The 18,518-nt window shown below is 33.7% G+C and overlaps 1 protein-coding gene across 20 annotated transcripts in view; it reads left to right on the forward strand.

Moving 5' to 3' along the window:
* The window catches only part of LOC111055063 (dnaJ homolog subfamily B member 3), a 202,744-nt gene that overhangs the window by 161,351 nt on the left and 22,875 nt on the right, over window positions 1-18,518 (forward strand). For all 20 annotated transcript variants that reach the window (XM_039440801.1, XM_039440791.1, XM_039440800.1 and 17 more), the window contains one exon: window positions 502-579. In XM_039440801.1, the coding sequence (XP_039296735.1) occupies window positions 515-579 (65 nt within the window). In that variant the 5' untranslated portion in view covers window positions 502-514. The remainder of the gene's footprint in view (window positions 1-501; window positions 580-18,518) is intronic.

An 18,518-nucleotide genomic window follows, 5' to 3' on the forward strand; every position in this document is an offset into this window, starting at 1 on the left:
TGTTGTGTTAGAAGGAATTTGAAATAACGCCAAAGATACGCCCAAAATTGCGTTTTTGGCGAGCGAAGCGAGCCCGCTGATATCATTTTTGGACGATCCAGTCGGGGGTCCTGGCTAGACGGATATGGCGAGCGAAGCGAGTCAGACGACTAGTGGAAATATATTTCTTGGCCAATAGAATACATTTGAGATTGGTTTGATCAAATGAACAAGAATCTACCATTCTATCATCAATCTATCATTTCAGATATACAAGGATCTACTATAGAAAGCGGTGGAAAAAGAAAAGTGACAGAAATCCCTTCCTATCATTTCCCCTGACATTAAAACATGAATTTAACTCTAGAAAAAGATAATTAGCTATATGCTAGGAAAATCATGATTGGTCAACAAGTTATTTTTGTATTTTGACTGCATTCTCTATATTTGCTTTGTTAGTGATGATGATATTTTCTATTTGATTCGAAACTTGATTAATTTTGTTTTGTGTTTTATTTGCAGCAAAGAATCCCCAATGGTGGACTACTACAGGGTGTTGGATGTTAGCAAACAGGCATCAACCGAAGATATCAAGAAAGCGTGAGTCATTCATTCATTCAAGATTCAATTTTTTTCATCATTTTCAAAGAAAATATTCATTCTCAAGTATAAATAATTCTTACATCTTATTCATTAATAATATAATATTCAATACCGTTATTAATTTATTGATAAACAAAACACAATTCTTTAAATTGATTGGAGAAGGAATAATATTTTTTATTATGGGAAAGGTAATGTTTCTATTTTACAGTTGGCTATACGTCAGCTTATGAATTTCCTAACCCAATTAAAAACAAAATGACCATTCTGTGTGTAACCATCCAGCAGTGCGGCATCAAGTTAAAGACCTATTACATGCGCTAAAGACATTTCTTTGTTTGGAATAATTGTGATGTCTTCGGAGTTTAGAATTAATTGATTTTCAGTTAATTATTTATTTTGCAGTGTTGGAAAATTATCTATTTAAATAAAATCAATAATTGGGATAATATGAGTAATACCATTTGCTATTCAAAACCAATAAGCAAGAAGCACCTGGATGCAAAATGCCGCATTGCGCCTCATCAGGTGTGCATCCAGCTAAAGTTTGTCATGAGATGCATTAACTATTTGGCGGTACGAAGTTCGCCGGGCCAGCTAGTACAAGATAAAATAAAACAAAAGATCCATCAATTCTAGGATAATCTGTCATTTTTTCCTACTCTCGATACTTTTAAAATCACCCAGGTAAGGAAACCGTGAAAAACATGGTTTTTTAGCAATTATCGGCCATTTTTCTCAAGAATATTACGCAGTACCTGCAATTTTCCCAGAAATGAGACTCGTCAGTTGATAGGGCTTATGAATTTAAATTTGAAGAAAATCGTTAGAGCCGTTTTTGAGAAAATCGTAAAAAAACATGGTTTTTTAGTAATTATCCGCCATTTTTCTCAGGAATATTACGGAGTCCTGCAATTTTCCCAGAAATGAGACTCATGTCAGTTGATAGGGCTTATAAGTTATCCATGGTATAAATTTGAAGAAAATTGTTAGAGCCCTTTTCGAGAAAACCGTGAAAAACATGGTTTATCCGCCATTTTTTCCGCCATCTTGAATTGAATTTTATTGAATTTCTTATTGTCGGGTCCTCATGGTATAAGGACTTTAAGTTTGAAATTTAAAGTCAATCGGTTAATTAGGAATGGAGTTATCGTGTTCACAGACATACGCACATACACACACACACACACACACACACACACCACACACACACACACACCACACACACACACACACACACACACGCACACACAGACCAACACACAAAAATCATGTTTTTGGACTCAGGGGACCTTGAAGCGTATAGAAAACATGAAATTAGGGTACCTTAATTTTTTTGTAAAGCAATACTTTCCTTACCTATGGTAGTAGGGCAAGGAAAGTAAAAATACAAAAGTTCCATAGATTCTAAGTTAATTTGTTACTTTTTCCGACTATCAATACTTTTGAAATGAGCCTTGTATCCTGACGTAACATGATAGAACAGTTAGATTGTTGTTTTTGGAACGGTTCTTATGATGATAGTGACATTGATATGCCTTGAACTAGTTCGGCATTATTTGATAGCTACAGTCAAATTCACTTCACAATGTCAGTATTCCTCATAGAAGAACATCAATGCTTGCCATTTAAACAACACTGACAGTTGGGAATGTCCATAGATACGCCCATATGTGTCATTACTATGATAGTATGCAATGAATCAATAATAGTATGGCAGAGTATTATACGTGGTCTACAAATCCAGTTTGCCATTGTAAATTTATAATAATCATCAATTCATCTTTATTCTCCTCATTGCCCCAAAAACTACTATAGTGAGGTCCACGTTATAATGGCAGTGTTTGATTGGCAATGGTATTGCTATCCTTGTCTATCATACAACAAAACCGATAGCGCTATCTCTTTCTTGCTTTGCTCTGTTGCCAGATCGACAGGTCGTAATGATGGATTAACAAAATATTATCGGGGACCGAGCTTCACTCTGGAGTACAAGAGCATAACAAAATTATTACGAAAGAAGAAATTATAATAACATTCATACAGTAATGTTCTATCTAATCACAGTAAATTGAGATCAATTCCCAGAGGAATGCAAAAATTTCCCTCACAAAGGCCCAGTTGCACAAAAACTGGTTAAGTTTTAATCCTGATTAACTTCACGTGAACCAAATCAGAGAAGACCATTTCAAATTGATGGATCTACTGGAATTAATCAGGGCAGAAAATAGCCCGGCTTTTTTGCAACCGGCACTAAGTACCTGATTGAATGATTACAAAAGTTCAATAGCTGAGTCATAATTTTGACACCGTCCCTCACACATGAACTCGCTCACTCACTTCCATCATCAACAGACGACGAAATAATTATTATCAGCTGTTTTTCCAAGGATGAATAATAATTATCCTTTTAATGTCCTTCAGCGAGTTTTCTCAGGGATGAGACCTAGTGCAATCGAATCTTCATATTATAAGCCTACTATGTTCTGAATTTCGTAAAAATCGTTAGAGCCGTTTTCGAGATCCGGTGAAATACAAACAAATAAACATCTAACATATAAACAGAAGTTGCTCGTTTTAATAGTATAGGATAAGATAGTATACAATGAATCAGTAATAGTATTGCAGAGTTTTGTACGAGGTCCACGAATCCAGTTTGTCATTGTAAATGTATAATAATCAATTCATCTTTATTCTCCTCATTGCCCCTAGAACTACTATAGTGAAGTCCACGTTATAATGGCAGTGATTGATTGGCAATGGTATTGCTATCCTTGTCTATCATACAACAAAGCTGATAGCACTATCTCTTTCTTGCTTTGCTCTGTTGCCAGATCGACAGGTCGTAATGAAGGATTAACAAAATATTTCATCTTAATTAAGAAAATTCATTATGAAATTATTGAAAAATATAATGCCTTGATTAATTAGATATAATTGATTATTCTTAAACAATAATTAATATTACATTATTAAACCTGAATCAGCTACTGTCAAGAAGGCATTGACAAGACAGAGACAGTGAGGATAGGCAACGTTGTTCTCTTATCCTTCTCCACTGCCATTAAGAATGTTCGGTACACTTGTTTTATTATTCAAATTGGATAATCTTTTTCAATATAATTGTTAAGATCATTATAGGAGTGAGAAAAAGTGGCAACTGAAACTTTTAAGTGGTCCAAAAGCGAGTTATGGGTTGTTGAAGTGCTAACATTCCACATTCCGTTTTCTTTCCAGATCATAAACGGTTTAGACTTTATTATTAGTACTTCTCTTAAAAATGCAAAAAATGTATCTTTCCAAACTAAACAATTTTATTCCCCATATCATTCATATATAAAAAAGTAACATTTTTTGTAAATTCAATAACTTGTTTATTTTGGCATTAATCGTGAAAAACGCATATTAGAACAAAGCCAGAGATATACTGAATGTATTAAAAAAAACTCCAATGGAAAAATTCGAAACCATTTATATCTGGAAAGAAAACGGAGTTTAGCACTTCAACAACCCATAACTCGCTTTTAGACCTCTTGAAAGTTTCAGTTGCCACTTTTTCTCACTCCTATAATGATCTTAACAATTATATTGAAAAATTTTATCGAATCTAAATAAAAATAAAAAGGTGTACCAAACATCCTTAAACGTGTACCTCACTATAACTCCTCCACCTCCTCCTTCTTCTAGTTCTACATTTTCTTTTTCCTCTTCTTCTTTTCTTTCTACTTCTTTCCTTCATCTTCGTATCTTCGTTTTCCTCTTCTTATTTTTCTCCTCTTCTTCTATATCTTTTCCGTTTTGCTTCTTTATCTTCTCCTTCTTCATCTTCTACATTTTATTTCTCCTTCTCTTCCTTCTTGTCAATCCTTCTCATTCTCCGTCACCTTCTCCTTTTCCTTCTAATTCGTCTCCATCTTATGTTGTCTCTATACATCGTTTTCTTCTTCGTCTTCTCCTTCTCCATTCCCTTATAATTCTTCTCCTATAATATTTTATCCACCTCCTTCCACTTTTAATTTTGCTCCTCCGTCACCCGAAAAGAGGGGACTTTCATATAATTCTTCTCTTTTTCTTCTTGTTACTTTTTTATCTTCTTCCTCCTCCCCCTTCCCCACCTTACTCACCTCCTCCTTTTCCCCATCATCCTCATCCTCCTTCTCCTCCTCTGCCTTCTTTTTCTTATTATCCTTCTCCTCTCGTTGTTCATCTCCTTCTCCCCTGATCTACTTTCAGCCTACTCCATTTTAGTAATTAATGATTTGATCTTACTTATATAATTATTTTACTTTATTAATTTTCTGTTTTTTTTTCTCTTAATTCTTCATATTAATTAAAACTTTTACAATATGTTCATTTTTAAATAAATCCTTAGTTGAATTAATGAAATTAACGTTTTGGTAGAGAGTTAGTGGGAAGGATACTTCGAATATTCTTTCCGAACAATGGACATTAATATGTCCAAAGCTCCGCCAATTTATTTATGTAGATGCATAACAATATTATCTATTTTATCTAATAGTTATTACAAAATTGCTTTTTTCGTATCATATACAGCTCGATAATTATTTTCTTAATTTATATTTTATAAATTCATCTATAATTTTGCTGTATTGTAAGCTATTGTATAAAAGTGTATAAGCCAGTATACATTGTAATCTACATAAATAAAGTACTCAATCAATCAATCACCACCTCCTCATCATCCACCTTCTCCTCCTCCTAATCCTTTTTCTCCTCCTCCTTCCCCTTCCTCATCCTTCCACTCCTCATCCTCCTTCCCCTCCTTCTTCTTCTTCTTCTCCTCAAACTTCGAACTTTTCCATAGAAACGTAATCCGAACCCGGAAAACAATACGGAAGTCAAAGTTCTTTAAAATGGAACATTGATCTCTTCTAACGGTAGTAGGTAGGCCTACCTTCTTTCCCGAATACCGTGGCAATGACTCTGCACAATAATAACATGTATTAGAATAATAATACAAACTGGCATCATATCAACCCACAGTCGGTCTATAAATTATAATTAAAAGATCGTACTAATGATAGAATATAATACAGTATATACAGGTATAATAATATATACAGTGATGGCATGTGATTTAGAATGTATATAGTAACGTCCTAGTTATAATGGCAGTAAAGAAAGATAGGAGGACAACGTTGCCGAACCACTTAGCAATACCATTGCTAATCAAACACTGCCATTATAACGTGGACCGCACTATAGCTAATGATAGAATATATACTATAATGAAGAGGGAGGTATATACAGTGATATAATGTGAGTTATAAGCCAGACATTAACATTGATGATACACCCACTTGTATCCTATAGTGTGTTTCACTTTGAAATGTCAGTATTACGGTGAATGGAAAGTATTGACGTTATTTGAAATGAATACTACCAGTTTGAAGTGTATAGATGCTTCAGCCACTTCTCAATTTGTACTGGTGCAGTTTGAGTTAACTGTTTTTCTTCTTCGTCTTAGTTTTTCTTCTTAGATTTTCTTCTTCTGCATTCTTCTTCTTCTTAGATTTTCTTCTTCGTCTTGGTGTTCTTCTTAGATTTTTTCTTCTTCAGTCTTCTTCTTCTCCTTTTTCTTCTCCTCATCTTCCTCCTTCTCCTCTCCCTCCTTCTCCTCCTCCTCCTCCTCCTCTCCTCCTCCTCCTCCTAATATAGTGTAATATTGACTTTTCATTCTTGTTTAAAATAATCACATTTCATTCGTCAAAGAAATATATTTTTCCTACAGTTACCTTGAAAAGTGACCATTCCTGCACTGATTACAGAACGCAAAGAATCACTTTTTCGCTCTAGTGCGCTAAGTATTACTTTGCGTACCCTTAATAATTTGTGTATTATCTTGCAGCCATCCCAATCAGCTGTTGACATTGTTGGCGTGTATTTTGAATGCGAATTTGTTCTATCTATATATTTTCTCATTTTCAAATAAATAAAAATGAGAACTCGTTAAATTATACAGTACATTTTGAATATTATTAATTAATTTTTATTTCAAATAATATTTTTTTCATTTATAAATTGATTGGTTGAAAAATTATTTAGAAATTAAGATTTACTCAAAATTATTCAAATTTTCAAATTAATGGGATTGATTTAATTTTTAATTTGAATAAATTATCGATTATTAATTTTCAATTGGATTATCAAGTTTAAATAAATTAAAGTTGTTACCGTATTAATAACAAAATTATACAAACATTTGAGGATTTAAGCCAACATTTCACCCATAATCAACCACTTTTCATATTCAATGGTAACTGTGGGAAAAATTAAATGTGAAATACGTGTGCAAAGTTCCTCTGCTGCACTCAAGAAACCATTCCGCCCTCGCCTACGGCTCGTGCGTAAAGGTTTTTTCGGTGCAGCAAACTGCCACTTTGCGCACTAGTTGCACAAATAACTATTTCAACGATTTAATTTAATATTTCCATAGTTGAGATGAAATGTTTTGTTATTTCAATATATTTCTACATGGTCTTAAATGATCTGGCAACGGTTTGTAGCTAGGAAAGGATAGTGATGTCAGAGTTATCTAATGTCAGACAAGGATAGCAAACCAATGCTGTCACTTTATAACGTGAATCTCGCTATATATTAGATATTGGGCTAGATAACATAATTATTATAAATCATTATCCCATACATTTTCTAAAAAAATGTTCATATTATTGACCGAGCGAAGTGAGGTCTAAGATTCAAGTCGACGGTTTAGCATTTCTCTTAATGTTTAAATGTTCATATGTTTATATGTTGAGCATTTTCGGCGAAACGCGGTAATAGATTTTCATGAAATTTGACAGAAATGTTCCTTTTTTAATTGCGCGTCGACGTATGTACAAGGTTTTTGGAAATTTTGCATTTCAAGGATAATATGAAAGGAACAAGGAGCCTCTTTCATACGCCAATATTAGAGTAAAAATCAGACTATAGAATTATTCATCATAAATCAGGTGACAAGTGATTACAAAGATGTGTGGAGAAGCTAGTCAGTCTATTGCTGTATTTCCATAAGGTCTATAGTTTCAATCAGGTACTTGTGGATGAGAATACTGCGTGAGGTCTACTGTTCACAGAACTACTAGTTAGTATACAAAATCATTGGTAGCAGTGACTAAAACATTGGAAGCTTTGATTAAAAAGTTATCTACAGCCAAAAATTAACATCCCACATAACCTAAATGCCTACTGGCCCGGAATTATGTTGGCTGCGTTACAAATAAATCACTTTCCCACGCGTAAACACACACACACACACACACACACACACACACACACACACACACCACACACACACACATGTACTTGATGTTAGTTAACGGAAACAATGCTAAGGGAGTTAACAGTTGACGCCTATATGGGATCACTATTGGACTGGTCAAGTTCAGTGAGAATGAGAGAGATAGAGTGAGTGTGTGAGGGAGAGAGGGTGAAAACTGATGGAAGGTCATAGGTAGGCGTGAACAGATGTATTGAAGAAGCGAAGAAGAGGTTGGTATGAAGAAGAAGAAGAAGAAGAAGAAGATGATGAAGGAAAAAGAAGAAGATGATGAAGGAAAAAGAAGAAGATGATGAAGAAGTAGAAGAAGAGGAAGAAGAAGAAGATCGCGAAGATGTAGTAGAAGAAGAAAAAGAGAATGCAATTTGAATAACGATAGTATAATTGACCGAGCGAAGTGAGGTCTAAGATTCAAGTCGATGGTTTGGCATTTCTCTTGATGTTTAAATGTTTATATGTTTCTATGTTACGGCGAAACGCGGTGACAGATTGTCATGAAATTTGACAGGTATGTTCCTTTTTAAATTGCGCGTCGACATATATACAAGGTTTTTGAAAATTTTGCATTTCAAGGATAGTATAAAAGGAAAAAGGAGCCTCCTTCATACGCTAATATTACCGTAAAAATCAAACTATAGAATAAAATTATTCATCATAAACCAGCTGTAGGGGATATAGGGGACTATAATACTACCCGTTCAAAAACATCGAACATCTTGAAAATGTATCTTTCCATTAACGTTAGTATAGACAGTTGACTTATAATACTACCGGTTCAAAAACATCGAACATCTTGAAAATGATATCTTTCCATCAACGTTGTAGACAGTTGTTGCAGCCAGACCTGATAACAGCGCTCACACTCACATTCCGGGACGACACGTCACGGTACGATATAGGACAGAAAGCTCTATGTTTATTTAGGATTTTTTCTAGACATTTTTTAATTGATAAATTATTTATTAATTCTTGAGAAAACAACAACAGGTCAATGTAACTCACTGAGCGCGAGGTCTACTGTTCACAGAACTACTAGTATAGTGATATCACTACATAAATTGGCGGTGTATCAACAAATAATATTGTCGACTCTGAAAATAAATTAAAATAATATCCTTCCCATCAACACACGACCGGGTTGTGATGGAATAGAGTTGTGTTGAGAATATAACTGGAAGTAATGTTTGAATGAGAAACTTGACTTAATGAATTAAGAACTAGATGATTTGAATCTTAGAATTATGGGATGAATGAATGATATTAGAATGAGAAATAGTGAATACAATATTGTCTTAATGATTAGAAATGGAAGAAACGTTATAGGGTGGGATTTAATTAAGATGTTAGGAATTGATTGAGTAAAATTGACGATATACAATATTTTCAATATACAAAATAGGATACAATATACAATATACAATATTGTACAATACTAAAGAACAGAAAATGTTGAGATGAGATGATGAATATTTTTACAGAGTGAGTCATATGTATGGGAACCCTTCAATAAATTGGAGACTATAATACTTACATTATTATACTGTAGATTGTAATACTATGACTCTCAGGATAAGTTATTGGTCAAATACTTCACCTTTTGACGTACGACTGAATTTCAACCCCTCATAATGGGGTGACTTAGGGGTTGTAACTCAAATATTTTAAATGTAAACACCCATTGTGTGGTACATCATTTTAAAGACCTTCTTGAAACAAGAAAGATAACATCAATTAAAATGTTCTATGATACTTGTATCTAAAATGGTGGCTGATTGAAGTTTCACTTTTTAAGGAAATAATTATTGATAAAGTTCAATCAGCCGTCATATTGGATAAAAGTATCATAGAACATTTCTATTGATGTCATCTTTCTTCGTTTTGAAAAAGCCTTCAAAATGATATACCACACAATGGTTTGTTTACAGTTGAAATATCTGAGTTACAACCTCTAATTTCTTTGAAAACTAAAACTTCAATCAGCCGCCATTTTGGAAACAAGTGTCATAGTACATTTTTATCGATGCCAGAAAAGTATGACAGATTTTGAGTATGTGTTATAGTGGGAGAGTGAGTGAGAGAGAGTAAGAGTTGAGAGAGTGAGAGAAAATTAGAGAGAGGATGTCACCAAAATAACGAGCAGAGAAAGTGTCAACTGAACGGTAGTTGAACAATTTCCTCGCGACAGTTACAAGTGGAAGTCGAGTGATTGAAACTTGACAGTAATAATAATTCACATTGGTTTAAGAAGAACAGGAAGAAGAAGAAAAAGAAGAAGAAGTAGTAGCATTCTAAGTAGTAGAAGTAGTAGGAGAAGAAGATGGTGGTGATGAGAATGATGAAGAAGAAGAAGAAGAAGAAGAAGAAGCAGGAGGAGGTGGAGGATGAGGAGGAGAAGAATAGCGGAAGAGACAATTAAGAATAGAGTGAAGTGTTTTGCATGTCACATGTAGAAGGAAAAGTAATGAACAAAACAATTACAGTGCATTATTTGCATGTCACAAGGTATTGACACAGTAGGAGAAAGTAGAAGATGTGAGTTGGAAGACGTTGAGAATTTGATGACTGAATAAAAGAATGTGAAGCTGACAAAGACTGACTATAAGAATTTATTCAGTATTGAATCAGATCAGTTCCTTGTTCAGCAGACAAATCACTCTCGGTCTCAGTTCCCAGAAACTGATACAAAATTCCCAGAAACTGATACAAAATTTATTTATTTATTCATTTATTTATTTATTGGTGGACAGAATCACAAATCATATAAATATGATTAGGAAGGATTTGAGAATCATACAATTTCTTCTTCTCGTCCACCTCTCCCTCCACTACTCACTCCTTCTTCTTCTTCTTCTTCTTCTTCTTCTTCTTCTTCTTCTTCTTCTTCTTCTTCTTCTTCTTCTTCTCTTCTTCTTCTTCTTCTTCTTCTTCTTTCTTCTTCTTCTTCTTCTTCTTCTTCCACTTCTTCATCTTCATTCTCACTTTTATCTTCCAATTGAATTAGTTTATTACTATTTTTTATTTAGGAGATAATTCACTTATGTTGTTGTTGTAAATGCATTAGAATTATTGTATAGTTGGATTAAGTGGAAAAGAGGGCCGGTTGCGCCCTAACTTCGCCCTCCAGGTAGTCTAAGGCAGTCTATATATTTATCTATCATCTACCTTGTTCAGTACCGTTCAGTACAATTGCTGTAGTTTTAACAGCACTGTTGTTATTCTAGCCACTTTCTCTTGTTGGTTTTCGAATACCCCGGGGTGACAAAGAAAATGTTTTTCAAGTGTTTTACAAAAGAAAGTCGACTCTGAAATTGAGGTGTAATTCAGAGAGTCTTGACATGTAAATATTTGTTGCCAAAACAATAACAGGCTAACGAATTTGAGTGATGTGCGTGTTTGTGTTACGAAGAAGAAGAAGAAGAAGAAGAAGAAGAAGAAGAGGGAGGAGAAGAATGAGTAGTAGAAGAAGAAGAAGAAAAAGAGAAAAGGGAGAAGAAGAAAGAGTAGTAGTAGAAGAAGAAGAAAAAGAAGAAGAAAAAGAGTAGTAGAAGAAGAATAAGGAGGAGGATGAGGTGGAGGAGAAGATGATGAAGAAAAGGAAGAAGACAAAAAAAGGTAAAATAAGGAGAAAGAGTAGGAGGATGAAGTGAAGAAGAAGAAGAGCCTAAATCAAGTGACAAAGCAGTGTGTGATTACATAACCTTATCTTTTGGACAACATTAACATTTTTTTATCAAAATTTTTGGAGAGAAATAGTACAGGCTCAGCCTAGTTTTTCCTCCAATGTCATAATTGTATTATGATTATAGTATTTTATACAATAAATGAATAAAATGAATAAATGAATGCTTTCCATCTAAAAACTTATCTGTTCATTCTTATTAATAAATAGCAGGTAGCAGGTAGCAGGTAACCCGTGCCCCGCAAGGGTCTAATCAAAAACTCGACAAACTGAAAGCTTAACCTACTGAAATCTTGAAGTATTCAAAATAGGCCTATAACCATAATGGGTAAATTAAGAATTATTGATATGCAAAATTTCAAGTTGAGTAGTAGAGCCGTGTTAATGCGTCATTCGTAAATTACCTATACCATACGTGTATAAATAATCCATTATATTATATTACTAGCTGGCCCGGCGAACTTCGTACCGCCAAACAGTTAATGCATCTCATGACAAACTTTAGCTGGATGCACACCTGAGGAGGCGCGATGCGGCATTTTGCATCCAGGTGCTTCTTGCTTATTGGTTTGAATGGAACAACTCACACACACTGATTCGGGCATGGCATGTAACAGTGTGATAAGGCAATCTCTATAAGATCAACACTTTGTATCACCAAGCCGCGCCTCCTCAGGTGTGCTTAGTCTTTGCTTAATCTGATGCACTATATTTTTATGAAAATTATCCATCAATCAGTATTTTATATCTCAATATGGACTTCCTATGTGCTAGTTGTACAGCAGTTTGCATTTTTAGATATAGTTGAATGCACCTTGCTGAGGAATTGAATGGTATATCTCCTTGCTGCTGATTTTCCCGTGCATATTTACAACATTCCGAGTTCTACGTCCCAAGTTTGGACGTCGTTCGCACCGCGGCATTATTTCATTTCATTTATTCATAGACAATAGATTCAATGCAGGTAAAAACAACAGGCATTCGCACAAAACTGCTTTTAACCTTAATTTGGAATACACGGGCTAGAGGTTATGTAATAACTTAATTCACACACTATTTTGAGTCCAAAAAATGTATGTACTACAATATTTTTGGATTTATCAGATTAATTAATTTCAAAATATAAATACAAACCAAAATCTTCTTTCACAATCACAAAAAATATTAAAAATTTCACTTAAATCCACAAATTATACTCATGTTAAAATTATTCTTAGAATAATATTGACATTTTGTGAATCAGTAGAAAGAAAGAAAATGGAAAAACAGATCTACCGACGGCTATTGGATGACGCGATGATAACAGCTGATTTTTATTTCTGTGTGAGGCCAGCTCACAAATCTTCTCCCATAAGGATTACATGTAAATTTTGAAGGACCGTAGGAAAGAGTCTTGAAGTCGGATTATAAATTTGATAGACCAAAAACAATCCTTGATGCGGATTTTATATCATGTTAAAATTTCAAACTTCATCGGTGCAGTACTTTTGGAGTTTTTGAAGCGTACACAAACCAACATAACATTTTTATATATATATAGAAGAGATAGATTTTATATATATATAGATGGAGATGATCATTTCTCAAATGTATCTCTCGTCTTTCAAGGAAAATATTTTTTCCAAAATGTAATAATGAATTTTCATTATCGAGATAAAATATTCTGGTAGCTCATTATATTCCTACATAGTCTAACTATTTAGAAAAGTCTATGTATTTCTTGGTCTACAACGTTCAATAAGCCGTCGGTTATTGTACTATATATTTGTGTAACAGTAGCCCATAAACCTGGACAGGCCATTACAGAAAGAGGTTACATTCAAACTCGTTTTCATTGACTCTAAAAGCCTGTTTTACTTACTTACTATGGTAAGGTCCATGTTATAATGGCAGTGTTTCATTAGCAATGGTATTGCTGTCCTTGTCTATCACTCAACAAAGCGGATAGCGCTATCTCTTTCTTGCTTTGCTCTGTTGTCAGTTCGCCTTTTAACAATGTAGAATTGATAAACAATTAACAAAATATTTCATTTTTATTACGAGAATTAATTATGAAATTATTGATATATATTTTTTTAATATGATACAATTGAGATTGAAATTTATTCACATGTTTTACAATGCAATTACTAGGGAAAACAGTATCTTGATGGAAAAAAAGAAAAGAACTCCAATAGCTTAACGTGGTTGAAGTTCAACACTATAATATATTGTATATGATAATACTAGTAGTTCTGTGAACAGTAGACCTCACGCAGTATTTTCATCCACAAGTACCTGATTGAAACTACAAACCTTATGGAATACAGCAATAGACTGGCTTCTCCACACATCTGTGTAATCACTTGTCAGCTGATTTATGATGCATAATTCTATAGTTTGATTTTTACTCTGATATTGGCGTATGAAGAAGGCTCTTTTTTCCTTTTATATTATCCTTGAAATGCAAAATTTCCAAAAACCTTGTATATACGTCGACGCGCAATTAAAAAAGGAACATACCTGTCAAATTTCATGAAATCTATTACCGCGTTTCGCCGTAAATGCGCAACATATAAACATTTAAACATTAAGAGGAATGCCAAACCGTCGACTGAATCTTAGACCTCACTTCGCTCGGTCAATAAACGAGACAGTAACTCAATTGTGATAACTAAAGAAAAGAATAAGTGTATGTCAATTTCACACAAACAGAAATAGAACAATAATAAGAAACAAAAAATAAATAAAACCTAAAATAGCAAACAAAATATAAAATTCCTCGAAGTTCCTAACCATTTATACAGTAAATATATAACATAAAAAGAATAAATAGAAAATAAATACATAAACCTCTGTCACTATAGTGAGGTCCACGTTATAATGACAGTATTTGATCAACTTTGGTTTTGCTATCCTAGTCTATCATTCGACAAAGCCGGTGGTACTATCCTTTTCTAGGTCCACAACGATGCCATTTATGTTTTTGACAGTGTAGAAATATAATTTATTAATGCAGAGAATCGGCATCGCTATTCTTCTATCTTTATCCACTGCCATTATAATGTGGACCTCACTATAGTAAAATTTTTAACAATTGGAGTCAAAAAAACAGTCAAATTGAAAATATAATTTGTTGCTTCATAAAATATAATTGATTATTTTAAACGAGAATGGACGGTTGATATTACATCAATAAACCTGTATCAGCTACCGTCTATAGAAGGCAAGACAGAGGATCGGCAACGTTGTTCTCCTATCTTTTGTCACTGCCATTATAACGTGGACCTCACTATATGAATAAAGTTATACTAGAATACAGAGATTGTATGACGACTATTTATAATGAGGTCCACGTTATAATGGCAGTGGAGAAAGATAGGAGAACTACGTCGCCGATCCTCTGTCTTGTCAATGCCTTCTATAGACGGTAGCTGATACAGGTTTATTGTTGTAATATTAACTGTCCATTCTCGTTTAAAATAATCAATTATATTTTATTAAGCAAGAAATTATATTTTCAATAATTTCATAATTAAGATGAAATATTTTGCTAATTAATTATCAATTCTACATCGTTAAAAGACGATCTGGCAACAGAGCAAAGCGAGAAAGAAATAGCGCTATCCGCTTTGTTGAATACTAGATAAGGATAGCAATACCATTGCTTATCGAACACTGCCATTATAACGTGGACCTCTCTATTGTAATAACTTACTATGAATACAGTTATACTATAGTAAGGTCCACGTTATAATGCCAGTATTTGATCAACTTTGGTTTTGCTATCTTTGTCTATCATTCGACAAAGCCAGTGGTACTATCCTTTTCTAGGTCCACAATGATGCCAAGTATGTTTTTGACAGTGTAGAAATATAATTAATTAATGCAGAGAATCCGCATCGCTATTCTTTTATCTTTATCCACTGCCATTATAACGTGAACCGCACTATAGAATGCATTCATTGTATGTCTATATAGTAAAGTGTACTAGAATGTACCCATTATGGAACTATTGTGTGTTTCACTTGCTACTGTCAGCATTCGTTGAATAGGAAGTATTGTTGTTATAATATGAGGAATACTGACAGTTTGACAGGAGTCTCAATATAGTGTTGAATAACTGCTATAGTAGTGGTTGATTTCAATTGGAATTTCACAGTAATTAATTTGAGAGTTAGCAAATTGATTGTTATCAATTATTGATCAGCTCAGCTGTCAATCAGTATGATAAAAGATTGTCAACTTAGGCTAAGCACACACCAGTTAATCAAGACAAGACAAGACACGTTTAGTCAAATACTTCACATAGTTGTTTATGAAGACATGTCTAATTGCAATGACTAATCAGTGTGTGTTGCGTCATAAGCAACTGTGTGAAGTATTGTGACTAATCGTGACTAGTCTTGTCTTGACTAATTGGTGTGTGACCAGCCTTAGGCTGGCAACTAACTGTAGAAGATGCATGATAAATACGCAAGATACACATTAGAAATACCGGGTGTTTCAAAAAGAATGTCCCAATTTTAAACTGTTGAATTTATTTTTAAAAATGCTGCACACAAACCAATTTCACATCAAATTACTCACAGAAGTATCAAGTTTATGATGATGTATTATCAGTGTTCTATGTGCCCTCCTATTGAGGCTTGGTCGACATCTAGACGGTAGCCAAATTCATCCCAGACTGTTCGCAAGATGTCTTCTTGAACTGTAGCTACTACATCAGTTATCCTGGTTTTTAGCTCCTCAATATCAAGTGCTAAGGGTGGAAAAACGTTAAAGATCATGTTTATTTTCCCCCATTAGCACTTGATATTGAGGAGTTAGAAACCAGGATAACTGATGCAGTAGCTACAGTCCGAGAAGACAGACATCTTGCGAACAGTCTGGGATGAATTTGGCTACCATCTAGATGTTGTCCGAGCCTCAAAAGGAGGGCACATATAATACATCATCACAACACTTATAATACATCATCATAAACTTGATATTTCTGTGAGTAATTTGATGGCAAATTGGTTTGCATGCAGCATTTTTTGAAATTAATATAACAGTTTAAAATTGGTTCATTCTTTTTGAAACACCCGGTACTTCGTTGTGTCATCACAGCTGTGATTACAAAGCCTAGGGCTCTTTTGAGCATCATCCTGACCGTGAATTTCCTATTATATTAAGTCAATTTCCTATTATGTTCTGTATATATTCATATATTTGGTTATTTATTGGTTATTTATATGGTTATTTATGTCCAACGAATCTCGAAAACGGCTCTAACGATTTTCACGAAATTTGGAACATAGTAGGTTTATGGTATAAAAATTCGATTGCACTAGGTCTCTCACATCCCTGGGAAAACTGGCTGAAGGATATGAAAATTATAATTATTCATCCTTGGGAAAACGCATGATAATTTCGCCATCTGTTGATAACGGAAAATGAAAGTGCCTGTGTGGGAGAGAAACAGAACTATGTTTAGATGTTAAACTATTTGCAATCAATCAGCTCATCTCACAAGAAAAATTAACTAGAAATTTTAATGAACTTGATCAAAATAATCTGATTTGTTGACATGACATGGTATATAATTCTGAATTAGAGTGTAGACAGAGAGTATTAGAAGACATTTGTAAGGGACAGGTTAAACATTTTATTATCTATATTAATATTAACTTTTTAGTCATAGTATTTCTCATTAATAACATCAAAGCATCCCATGCAACCAATTCTCACAGCATATACATTGAATCCCACAATAGAGCTATTGAGTCAAATAGGAGAAACCTTGACCTAAATAATACTGGGAGATAAGAATTGAATTGGTGATAAAACTAGCAATAAGGAAGTAATTTAGATTTGAAATGGTGTCCTCAAATATCACTTAACTCTAGATTTCGAGTTTTGACTTTTAATTAAATCCGAGGGTCTTCTTCAAAAGTTTTGTTAAACGGTAACAGCTGATGTATATACATAGTTCAGGCAACGAACGCCCAAAACATGGTATAGAAGGAAAAGTTTGGAAGACAAATAATTTGACCCCGCATTTCCACTTAGGGCCGGTTTCCGAGCTCGGGATTTAGCTAAGTTCTAGACTTTAAACAGCTGGATTCAGAAAATTGGCTTTCCGAAACGAAGTTGTAATTTTTTTTTATTATCTTTATTTTCTCGTTTCTATAATTGGAAACGTTTTTCCTTGACGAAATGAAACATTCCTAAATAATTCAAAATGGCTGAAACTTTACACTATTTTCTCTTCATTTTATTTTGTGTTCATTTCTCTAGTTATTCGAAATTTAATTTGAACTTGGATTACGACTATGGAAAGCCAATTTTCTGACTCCAGCTGTTTAAAATCTAGAACTTAGCTAAATCCCGTGCTCGGAAACCGCCTCTTAAGCTGGGTTTACACCAAAGTTATTAACAAAATGTTAATTTTGTTAACAAAATGTTAATAACTTAATTCTTATAGATTCTATTAGATTGAACATAACTTATCATACACATGATGGACATATAAATATGTTTGTCAAGTTCCGTTCAATCTAATAGAATCTATAAGGATTAAGTTATTAACATTTTTTTAATAGCTTTGGTGTAAACCCAGCTTTAGGGTAGTAAGGAGGGGAAGATATCAAAAGTCCGCTCCGTCACTCTCTGTACTTGGGTGGTTCAAAGGTACAATTTTTTTTCTCGTATATAACTCGAAAACTATGCATCTTACGGACATGACTACCCTATACGAAATTGAAGCTTACATAATTTCCTACAATATTGATTTCATAACTTTTTCTATATCTTTTCTAGTTTTCGAAATATCCGTTCTTCAAGGTGTGACATTTTTGAAAAAAATGTCTTTTGTGTTACTTATTATGTTACAATCTTGCACATTGATTACATATTATAAGGATGATGATAGTTCAAATTTAATCTCTGTATGATGAATATGTAGCCTGGTTTCATCTGAAATATCATATTTAT

The sequence above is a fragment of the Nilaparvata lugens genome, chromosome 14 (assembly GCF_014356525.2).
Source record: "Nilaparvata lugens isolate BPH chromosome 14, ASM1435652v1, whole genome shotgun sequence".
Lineage (NCBI taxonomy): Eukaryota > Metazoa > Arthropoda > Insecta > Hemiptera > Delphacidae > Nilaparvata > Nilaparvata lugens.